At 48.1% G+C, this 11,776-nt stretch overlaps 1 protein-coding gene across 1 annotated transcript in view; it reads left to right on the top strand.

The window, feature by feature from the left end:
* Window positions 1–377: 377 nt before the first annotated feature.
* The window catches only part of FA2H (fatty acid 2-hydroxylase), a 48,916-nt gene continuing 37,517 nt past the window's right edge, over window positions 378–11,776 (top strand). Inside the window, exon 1 of the mRNA XM_021702984.2 lies at window positions 378–745. Within this exon, the coding sequence (XP_021558659.1) occupies window positions 476–745 (270 nt within the window). The 5' untranslated portion in view covers window positions 378–475. The remainder of the gene's footprint in view (window positions 746–11,776) is intronic.

Raw genomic sequence — 11,776 nt, 5'->3', positions numbered from 1 at the left:
GCCCCCTCCTGGAGCCTGAGAATCGAAAAGTGCAAGTTTCTCCCAACAGGCAGCTGCAAGAGTTATTCCAATAGCGATCAGGCCACCGAGGATGTCCGTCCATGCAGCCACCCGCGACAGGAGAGTTGCGCACTGCTCCGCCTGCATCTGCGCGTCCCCTTCGCTCTCCTGTTGCGACGGGACACACCTGGCGGGCGCGCCCTCTACCTGCCTGGGGCCACCTGGCTGGCGGCCGGCTGCGGGTGGCCCGCCCAGCTCGGGTCGCCCGGGCTTCCCCTCGGCCAATGAGGAAGAGGGAGCCTCCGGGCTCGGGCAGCGTCCGGCCGAGCGGCCAATGGGAGCGCGGCATGCAAATGAGCAGGTGCGGTGGCGGACGGCCCGTCAAGGCGGCCGGGGCTCCGGGGATGTTAAAGGAGAGCTGGGCTGCCGCCGAGCAGAAGTCCCGGCTTCCAGCTGCGAGCTCCGGTCTCCCGCCATGGTCCCCGCTCCGCCCCCCGCCGTCTCCTTCTCGCCCGCCGAGGTCCAGCGGCGCCTGGCGGCCGGCGCCTGCTGGGTCCGCTGCGGGGCCCGCCTCTACGACCTCACTGGCTTCGTGCGGCACCACCCGGGGGGCGAGCAGCTGCTGCGGGCGCGGGCTGGCGAAGATGTGAGCGCCGACCTGGACGGGCCACCGCACCGGCACTCGGCCAACGCGCGCCGCTGGCTGGAGCAGTACTACGTGGGCGAGCTGCAAGGAGGCCCTCAGGTACATCCCGGCCCCGCGGTCACACGCCCCCTGACTCCCTTTCTTCCCTCCCCCACTCTCCACGCACCGGCAAGCCCAGTCCACCTGCCCTCTAGGAGGTCCCAAGGTGACAGCCTCCGCCCTCACCTTCGCTTCCCCCTTCTCTCCAGGTAACAGGTCACTACCCGCCCCCCTCACCAGGACTGGTCCTTCCTCTCCAGCACTGCTCCTGACCTGAGCCTCTTCTACCTGCTACTTCTACCACCACCTCCCAAGTTACTCCCTCCTTCCTACTTGTTCCTTCTGCAGCCTCGGCCATCTGACAATTTGGATCCCCTTTTACCAGTCCCTCACACTCCCAATCTTTCCTTCCTGTTCCCTTATCAGCCCCTCCCTCTTTGCATCTGTTCTTCATTTCTGTTGAATAATAGCTTCCAACCTCAGCTGTCCTCCCCTCCCCATCTCACCCTACTGCTGCTTCCGAAAGTCGCAGATCAGTTACCGTTCTCAGCCAGTTTGGATTTCCTGATACTGCCCAAGTCTGCACTAGGGCTTCCCTGGGTAGGTGGAGAGGTTGGGGCAGTATCTTGGGTGGACTGTGTCCTCCCATCCCTCATACCTCCCTTTATTTCTTGTCTTGCATGCTGGCATGGGTGTCCAAAAGAGCGAAATGACAGGGTAAGCCACTGTTGGGGGGGGGGGGGCAGGGGCGGGGATTAGCACTGTGAACCGCATGCTGTGCAGGACAACCTCGTGTTGCTATTGAAGCCTCCAACTGATCCTGGTGTAGGTTTTGTTATCCCCATTTTAGGATGTGGAAACTGAGGCTCAGGGAGGCTCTGTAATTTGTCCAAGGTTAAAGAGCTAGTTAGTGGAAAAGCCAAATATATCTGACTCCAAAATCGATGCTATCTCCATCCCAAGGATCTTGGGATATGGGGGATTGCCCCAATCCACAGGGCTCCAGGTAGACTGAGCCAGAGGCAAACTGACTCCTTGGGCTTCCCGGGGTTCGGCTGTCAGACTGGTGACAGTGGGACCATCATGCTTGGGTATTAAGCCAACAGTTCTTTCTTGCTTCTACCTCTTGTTCTCAGGGTGGCTCCAGGAAGTGCTTTTAGATCTTTGGATAAAAGGACTTGCCTCTCACTGCTCCTGGTGGCTCCGCACGGGGCCGTCTAGTCTAATAGGTCAGTCATTTCTTCACTCACTCACTTGGTCCTTTAATGATTGTTAGCACTGAGATAGGCACGGGGGAGGTGCCAATGGACAGAACCAATATAGTCTTCATGGAGCTAACAGGCTAATGAGGGAACATACTAATGGCACAATAATTATTTCGTTATCTGGTACCATCAGAATGTGGATTTGGAGGTGAGGAGTTCAAGGAGAGCTTTCTTGAGAAAGTGACATTTGTACTGAGAGCTAACTGATGGATAGGGTGTTAGTGTGGTGAAGTGTGGTGAGACAAACGTTGCAGACAGAGGGAACAGCGTGTGTGAAGAAGGCTCGGAAGGGTAAGGACTCGGCACAGTCAAGGGACAAATAAAACCAATGTGGCCAGAGGCTGGTGGGCAAAGAGAGAGGAGGGAGGAGGCCAGAGATCAGCTACATCATGCAGGGCCTCCTAGGCTGTGGGCAGGATTTGGGACTTGATTCTAAGAACAACAGGAAACCAGGGAAGGGATTCAATCAAGCAGGGGTGTGGTGTGGTCAGATTTGCATCTTTGGAAGAACACCCTGGCTGCGGTGCCAAGAAAGAATAGAGGGAGCCCAAGTGGGTTTGAGGAGACCAGGCAGGAGTCTACCGCAGAGCCTGGGCAAGAGGTGAAGGTGGGTTGCACGATGGTGGCGGTGACCAAGGGGAGAAGGGGGTTGAATTTGGGAGATTGCATAGGTAAAATGCCAGGGCTCAGCATTCTGCTGTGGCAGCCCAGCTGACTCCTGGAAGTTGGTGTTTGGTGTCAGGTCATGCTGAAGGGGCAGAGAGGTTTAGCTGTAGATATAGCTCAGGGTGAGTGCAGGAAACGAGAGGTTGGGACCAGAACACTAGAGATTTCCAGGCTTGTGATGGCTAATGGAAGCCATCCTACAATGTAACTGTGTCCTATAAACAGGAGCCTTAGGGTCTGGCTTCTCTTCCCAGATAGCAAGGATCACCCCAGGCCAGTTGCCCTAGTTGGTTCCGCCCCCCCAACTCTGCTAACCACCCAACACTATGGGTTGCTTGTGCTTTGCTTCGCTTTGCTTTGCCTTACTTGACCCTCAGGGAGGACTCAGAGAATAGGGAGACCAAATTTGCTTCCTACCCCTGCACTCACCTGTTACCCCAAGAGTCCCAATGTAGCCATGTTGCAGGCATCCTTATATCTGGGCCCCAGTCTGAGGATATGGGGGAAAAAAAACTAAAAACTAACAACATACTTACAAACCCATGGCTCAAACCTGACCAGTAGCCACACTTACCCAATACTCCAGTTGCCTGTCAGCTTCTGTCTACAGATTTCTCTTCTGGAAACTAGTATAGTGTTGTCTTTAAATTGAGGGAGAAAGGTAGTTGGAGGGGAAATCTGGAATGGGGTATCCTGTACAGAGAGAAGCCCTCTTCTTACAGCCTGAATGGAGACATTTCTGTCCTTTCTGGCTAAGCCCTTCAAGCAGCCTTCATATTACTTTCTTTACGTCCCTTCTCTCCTCCTGCTAGACCAGAGATGCTGACATATGCAGAGCTTAGAGCCCAGCTCCTGGAATGTGAGGACCAGGAGGGGTGATGGGAAAGGGGAATGTCATGAACCAGCTCCGTTTGTTTGGAGTTCATTTCTTTTTCATTTTTTTAAGATTTAATTATTTATTTGAGAGAGAGAGAGACAGAGCACTAGCAGGAGACAGAGCATGAGCAGGGCAGGGAGGGGAAGAGGGAGAAGCAGGCTCCCTGCTGAGCAGGGAGCCCAAAGCAGGGCTTGATCCCAGGACCCTGGGATCATGACCTGAGCAGAAGGCAGACGCTTAACTGATGGAGCCACCAGGTGCCCCTAAAGTTCATTTCTGAATGGTACTCCTCCTAGGGGGGTCCTTCTTCCCCAGTGTAGTCCTTGGAGGGGAGCATCCTGGAGCTCAGCTATGAAATTTCCAGGGAGAAGGCATGGTCCCTTTGGTTTCCCCTGTTCTCCAATTTGCCACACCCCTTCACACACCCCTAGGTACTCTTACACACATTCACACTCACACAAAGGCACACACACACACACACTCACACACTCACACACAACAAGTCAAACTTGTTTGAACCAACATACTGTCGGGATGAAACAAGGTCTGCTCTGGCCGTGGTCTTGCACTTGAGGAAGCCGAGCTGCCCACCTAGAGCGAGTGAGAGGGCTATGGCTGAGCAGAGAAGTCAAGCCTTCTTCTCATCCTGACCCTTGGTTGGGGGAGGGGGAGTCAAGCTCCTCACTCCAAGTTCAGGTAAGAGCAGTGTTCTTCCAACCGTATGTAGCTCAAGTCATTAGTGGGGGCATGAGGTCCATTTATTGAGCTGCAACCAGCATTTATTAATTTATTTTAAGATTTTATTTATTTATCTGTTTTAGAGACAGAGAAAGAAAGAGAGCATATTAGCAGGGGGAGAGGCAGAGGGAGAGAATCCCAAGCGGACTCCCCACTGAGCACAGAGCCCGATGTGGGGCGCTGTCTCACAACCCCAAGATCACGACCCGAGCTGAAACCAAGAAGTGGACGCGTAGCCAGCTGAGCCACCCAGGCGCCCCTGAGCTGCAAACTGCATTTAAAAGGAATAAGTAGGAAAGGAAAGAACTTTGGGTTCAAATCTCCTCCCAAGGTCATAGATACTGTGTTTCCCAGACTCGGGTCATCCATGAATCATTGTCAGGTTTGTGTTTTTTTTTTTCTGAATTGGTATACCACTTGAACTATTATACTTAATATTTATTTTTAAGTAGATTCACTTTCTATTTTCCCACTTACTCACCCTAGGGAATAATACCAGTGACATCATAAGTTTTACATGCACTTGAAAGTAGATAGAGAGCTATTCAGATAAGAAATGCTCATCCCCTGTATCTCCTAAAATCATCTTGGGTACCATTGGTGGAGTAAATATCACACTTTGGAAAACATACAAAGCAGAGCTTCTTAAACCTGGTGTTCTATGGATCATTTTCTGGGATTGGTGAATGAGATGAAATGTGTGCATTTTTCTAGTGAGAGAGCAACTGCTATTATCATAGTCCAACCAGAATCCTCCCCTCACTCCAAACCAAGAGGCTAATAACTGTGACAGGGTGGCTTGTACTCTCCCCCCCCCCCACGGACCTCGGGAGGTCTTCCTGTGGGCAAACATCCAACCGTGCTCTGGCTAGAAGCCCTCTGAGAAGACCCCAGAGGAAGGCAAACCTCAACTCCCCAGCCACTGCTGTTGGCATAACTCTGATGTCCAAATGACTCTGGGTGCTGGGTCCTAATCCCACAGGGTGCATCCCTCTCTGAGTGGCTGAGAAGTCTGTGGCTTCTGCCACGTGTGTTTCTGCCAGCCTCTGGGGGTCTGGCCACACAGAGCCTCAGGGCTTGAGTAATTCAATGGGGCAGGACATCTAAGTGCAGGAAGACTCAGAGTGCCCACCCCACCCCTGAAACTACCCTTGCCAGGGTCATCAGGACCTTTGCCTCACTAAACCCGGCCACCAGTTCACACCTTACCTCACCTGGTCTGGCAGCAACTCGACGCAGTCACCACTCCTCTTCCTTGATACACTTTCTTCACTTGGCTTCCGGAGCCTGAATCCTTTAGTTTTCCACCTGCAGGAGTTTTCTATGGCTGCTGTAAGAGATCACCGTAAACTCAGACTTGACGCAAATGTATTCTGTTCTAGTTCTGGAGTTCAGAAGTCAGAAATGAGTTAGCGGGGCAGCCTTTCTTCTGAAGGTTCTAGGGAAGAATCCATTTTCTTGCCTTTTCCAGCTTTTATTTGTTTGTTTATTGAAAACGATGGTTTTTATTTCTTTCTTTCTTAAGTAGACGCCACACCCAGCATAGAGCCCAATGAGGCACTTGAACTCACAACACTGGGATCAAGAGTCGGATGCCTAACTGACCGAACCACCCAGGCACCCCCTTTTCCAGCTTTTAGAAGCTGCTGGTATATTTGGCTCCCCCAGTCAGCAGTTGCATCTCTCCAACTTTTGCTCTCACGTCTCTTCTTCTGTGACCCTCCTACCTTCATAGTTCACTTCTTTTTTTTTTTTTTTTAAGATTTTATTTATTTATTTGACAGAGACACAGCGAGAGAGGGAATACAAGCAGGGGGAGTGGGAGATGGAGAAGCAGGCTTCCCACAGAGCCGGGAGCCCGATGCGAGGCTCGATCCCAGGACGCTGGAATTATGACCTGAGCCGAAGGCAGATGCTTAATGACTGAGCCCCCAGGCGCCCCTTCATAGTTCACTTCTGAGGTCCCTTGTGATTACACTAAGCCCACCGGGATCATTCAGGATCATTTCCCCATTTCAAGGTCCTAAACTTAATTACATCTGCAAAGTCCCTTTTGCCATGCAAGGTAACATATTCACGGGTTCCAGGTATGGGGACATAGACTGGGGGGGCAGGTGGGTGCATTACTCCACCTACCTTACCACCTGTAGCCCGGGTGATTAGTTCTCAGTCTCTTTTTTGCAAGTTTCTCTTGCTCCTCATTTCACAGAGAAGTTTGCAAAGTTTAAATGGAACCGTACAACATGTACTGTGCTAGATGGCTTCTTCTATTCAATACTATGTCTAGGAGATTATCTGTGTTTTCCTTACTCTTTTTTTTTTTAATAAAGACTTTATTTATTTATTTATTTATTTATTTGAGAGAGAGAGCAGGAGGGGGAGGGGCAAGAAGTAGACTTCCCACTGAGCAGGGAGCCCAACGCGGGGCTGGATCCCAGGACCCCAAGATCATGACCTGAGTCAAAGGCAGACGCCTAACTGGCTGAGCCACCGAGGCGCCCCTTCCTTACTCTTTTTTTTTTTTTTAATATTTTATTTATTTGTCAGAGAAAGAGAAGGAGGGAGAGCACAAGCAGGGGGAGCGTCAGGCAGAGGGAGAAGCAGGCCCCCCACTGAACAAGGAGCCTGATGCAGAACCCGATCCCAGAACCCTGGGATCATGACCCAAGCCGAAGGCAGGCATCCAACTGACTGAGCCACCCAGGCCTCCCCTTCCTTACTCTTGATAGCAACTGTCTCCCCTGTCTGCTCTGTCCTAGAGAAGCCACAGACTCTAGAAAGGAAAAAATGGAGACTAACTGGAAGACAGAGTGGATGGCTTGCACAGACCACGTGCTAATTCTCATGAGCGTCCTTAGTCTTCCTTCCAGGATATCTCCCCACTACAGCCCTACTTTGGCCAGCACCCCGCTAAGCTCATTCTTGCAGCAGTCTCCCGGGCAGATCTCTCCCTGCCCATACTTCCCGCACCCAAGTGCCTGAGACCTTTTCTAAAGAGAATTTTGTTATATCACAGCAGTATTCCTAAGCCGTTAGGGCCTCCCCTACCTACTTCTTTCATAGACCTTCCCACCCCTTCCCAGCACCTGCGTTACAGAGTTCATAATGTTCTTCCTTATTTACACTGTTTTCACTGTGTCTTATCTTCTCAACTAAACTATAAACTCTCTGAAGACTGGAATCGTCTGATTCATCTAGATTCCTCTAGGACACACTAGCACACTGGTGTATGCCAACAGGAACTAATCAATGTTTGAATCAATGAATAAATGAGCTGCTTGAAAAACCGAGACCTGAACATAATTGAAAAGGAAAGTGGTAATCTTAGCACACACAAGATACTTCAAGAATTACAAAGTTAAAAAAAAATCTTGTTCCAGTTCCTCTTTGTTGGCTAAAAGAGCTGGGAGTTTGACGGAAAGGATGGAGGGCTATCCAGTGAGTCACTCGTTTCTGCCTTTGTCCCCAGTTATTCTCAGCCAGAGAGTTGGCCAGTGTCTTCCATACCAGGCTACTCCCGTTCACGCATGCCCATGAGTCCCCTACGGAGGTAGGCATGAAGTTAACCATGGAAAATGCCAGTTGAGAGCCCTCATTGCTCTCCAGGCTGTGACCAGCCCCATGTGGCTGTAAGTACCAGAAATCCAGGCAAGACGCATGATGCCTGGATTTCCAGTTCTGTTTACTCTTTCCTGTGTCTTTTCATGCACATTTCTCTAAAGCATATGGACTCAGAACTGCAGTTCTCAGTCTTCTCTAATCACTGCTCATCTAGGACGATATGATATATAAACTTCATACTTAAGATTTTTTGTTGTGAAGCATAATTCTCCAAATATTTTCTTTTCCTGCTTTGATAGTATATTGCAAGGTATTTAAATAGCGGGACCAGATAAGTAAATTTGGGGACCTGTGATGCATATAAATATGTAAAGTCCTGTCATAGGAAAACTAATAGCCAGAAATTCTATTGATACAAGAACAAGTGACTACACAGATAAACCATGCGATCTACAACGAACTTGGTTGATAATTACCTACGTGAAGTAGTCTTAATTTCTCCTTTAAAGGGAATAGAATTTAAAAGTAGAGTTCTAGTTCTTTACTTTCTTCTGTGCCCCATAGAACCTTCCCAACAGTGCTTAAGCTCAGATTTCCCAGTGGAAAGTGGATCTCCAGTAACAGTTTTAGTTTTATAAGTTCCAAATGTTGATGGTCCATGATAAACCACTTAGTTGCTAGCTCTAGTCTTTAAAAAAAAACAAAAATTTATTTATTTGATAGAGAGCCCGTGTGCACAAGCAGGCAGAGCACCCAACATGCGGCTCGATCCCAGGGTCTTGGGGTCGAGTCCCGCATCGGGCTCCCTGCTCCGTGGGGACCCTGCTTCTCCTTCTGCCTCTGCCTCTCTCTCTCTCTGTCTCTCATGAATAAATAAATAAAATCTTTGAAAAAAAAAATTCAGTTGTTCCTTGGACCTAAGTAGGAAGGTCCTTGACTCTTAGGAAAAAAGTCACTTGAAGGGAATCTACTTTAAATGAAGACTAAATTTCATAGAAAATGGGATAGGGGCTGGGAGACGGGAACTGATTATCTTTAAAAATGAAAATGAAGGGGCGCCTGGCTGTCTCAGTCGGTAGAGTGTGAGACTTGATCTCAGGGTCATGACTTTGAGCCCCATGTTGGGCACAGAGATTACTTAAAAAAAAAAGGAAATTAAAACAAAAATGAAACCAAACATTTTTTTAGTTTATTTTAACCTGACAACCAAATTAAGATTGCAATTGTGTGCAGGTTCTTAAATTAAGCAAATAACAAATCAAGTTGTGTGGGTTTTGTGCACATGGGTGGTTTTTCTGGCAAAACTGTATGAAAGCACAATGTGGCATTCCAAACTTCACATTGGCTTTTCACAGCATGATCATAAAGAATCTTTTTGCAAGAGTATTTAAGAGCTAGGGATCTCTCTTGATCCTTTCATAAACAGGTCATTCATTCTCTTGAAGAGCCTCATCCTTTGCTGGTCGCCTGTATTTCAGTGTTAAACAGCCCAACTTTGCCAGATCCTTATTTTGCAATGGAATTGTGAGTAAACGGTTTTCTATCAGTTTCATTGACTTCATGAAATTTTTTGTATTTTGACATTAATATTCAATTTCACTTTGTTGTGGGTTTGCATTTTGTTACATTGTATGTTGTCAGATGACAGCAACCCCAACCATCACTTTGCCCAGGTAGACCGCGGGGACTTGGGGGAGCCAGGGGTCAGTGTTTAAGCAGGAACGAAACTCGTAAATGGTCAGTTGGCTTGTGAATAGTGGCATGTTAAGGTGATTTTTGCTGTTCTTTGCAACTTGAATCTTCAGGGACTCAGATAAAGAATATTTGGATAGGGGCGCATGGGTGGCTCAGTTGTTAAGCGTCTGCCTTTGGCTCAGGTCATGGTCCCAGGGTCCTGGGATTGAGCCCCGTGTCAGGCTCCCTGCTTGGTGGGAGGTCTGCTTCTCCCTCTCCCACTCCCCCTGCTTGCGTTCCCTCTCTCGCTGTGTCTCTGTCAGATAAATAAAATCTTTAAGAAAAAAAAAAAGAATACTTGGATAATAATGATCCCTCTAGAACTAATAGTTTGTATGGCGATTTACATTTTTCTAGGTATTTCTCATAGATTTCTATTTGAACCCTTGATGTAAGTGGGGCAGGTGCCAATTCTCCCATTTCATGGATGAGAAACGTGTAGTTCTAAGAGATCCTGGAATGTGGTGGGTCTCCAGGTGCCCAGTATTTCCACTGCACACACATGGGGCAAATCTTAAGCATGTGCTTAAACCAAGGGGGATCTTTTTCTTATTGATTTATAATCACTCCTTATATATAAAGGATATTAGCCCATTTTCTATCATACATTTTACTATTTGTCCTTCAGTTTTCATTTGTCTTTTGACTTGTTTAATTTTTTTCTCCATTTAAACCTTTAAAATTTCCATGTTGTAAAACATATTTTTTTTTAAAGATTTTATTTATTCATTCATGAGAGACAGAGAGAGAGAGAGAGAGGCAGAGGGAGAAGCAGGCTCCCAAGGAGCAGGGAGCCCGATGCGGGACTCGATCCCAGGGTGCTCTCTGCTCAGTGGGAAGCCTGCTTCTTCCTCTCCCTCCGCCTGCCGCTCCCCTCTGCTTGTGCTCTCTCTGTCAAATACATAAATAAAATCTTTAAAAAATATATTTTAGTATCAGGGTGCCTGGGTGGCTCAGTAGGTTTAGTGTCCGACTCAGGTCATGGTCTCAGGGTCATAGGATTGAGCCTCGTGTAGGGCTCTACGCTCAGCAGGGAATCTGCTTGAGATTCTCTCCCTCCTCCTCTCCTCCTCCCCCTGCTCACAGGTGTTTGCACATGTGTTTTCTCTCTCTCTAAAATAAATAAAATCTTAAAAAATATTTTAGTATCTTGCTAATAATGTTATGCTTAATGTTTTTATTATTGTTTTTTTTTCTTAAATTTATTATCTACCTGAATTTTTTTTAGTATAAGGAACAAAATAGAGATTATTTCAGGTTTACATTTTTCCGAATGACCAATTGGTTATCCCAGTAGATTTATGGAATAATCACTGTTCCCACTGGTTTAAAAAACACCTTTATCACACATCAACCATTCAGAGATATATTTTGGTCCATTTTGGGGCTGTATTCTGTACCAACGAAATCACTCATTTTTTGTTAGGTTTCAGCCTTTAGTTAGTTGTTTTTTGTTTGTTTTGTTTGTTTTTCTTCTTTTTCTTCTTCTTCTCCTTCTCCTTTTTTTTCTTCTTCTTCTTCCTTCTGTTCCATTCCAGCCATGATTCTGCCCCCACCTACTCCACTAGAGAAAGCAAAGGGCAGGACAGGGGCTGAGCATCATTTATGGGCCATGTTGCTGGCCTTGAGGAAACAGTCTGACTTTCAGGAGCTGGGGCTGTTTAGCATGCCCTGGACCCTGAGGTCATGTGGCCAGAGCAGGGAGGAAGCAGCTTAAGGAAGCCCACACAAGGTGACATGCCCCAGTCACCAAGACTGGAAGGGAGGGGGGGCGTTCAAAGTGGGTGTCCAAGCGGTCATGGAATGGTAATGATTTCAGCGGGGAATGCAGGGGTGGGGAGGGGTGTGGAGAGAGTGCCTGGTAGCTGCCTTGCAGCTAGAAGTCTGGACACGGGTGGTTCTGTGTGCCTTCCCTGCATTGTGTCCACAGCCTGTAGTTAGAAGCTAGAAGAATAGTGAAGCAGCCGTGTTTGCTCACAGGGAACCTAGTGTCCTTCTCGCAAAGTGCTGTAAATCTCACACTTCTTGTCCCTCTGGCCAAGGGAACTGCATACTTATCCCCCCACCTTCCTTCATCAAAATCAAACGAGGAGCTTCTTAAAAATAGATTCGTGGGTCTTCCTGGGATGATGGAAATGTTCTACATCTTGATTTAGACATTGGCTACAAGGAGGCATATAATTGTCAAAACTTATCAAACTATACACTTAAGATTGGCAATCTTTGGGGCGCCTGGGTGGCTCAGTCGGT

The sequence above is a fragment of the Neomonachus schauinslandi genome, chromosome 16 (genome assembly GCF_002201575.2).
Source record: "Neomonachus schauinslandi chromosome 16, ASM220157v2, whole genome shotgun sequence".
NCBI lineage: Eukaryota > Metazoa > Chordata > Mammalia > Carnivora > Phocidae > Neomonachus > Neomonachus schauinslandi.
The sequence above is the reverse complement of the archived record's forward strand: the minus strand, read 5'-3'. Positions and strand labels throughout refer to the sequence as shown.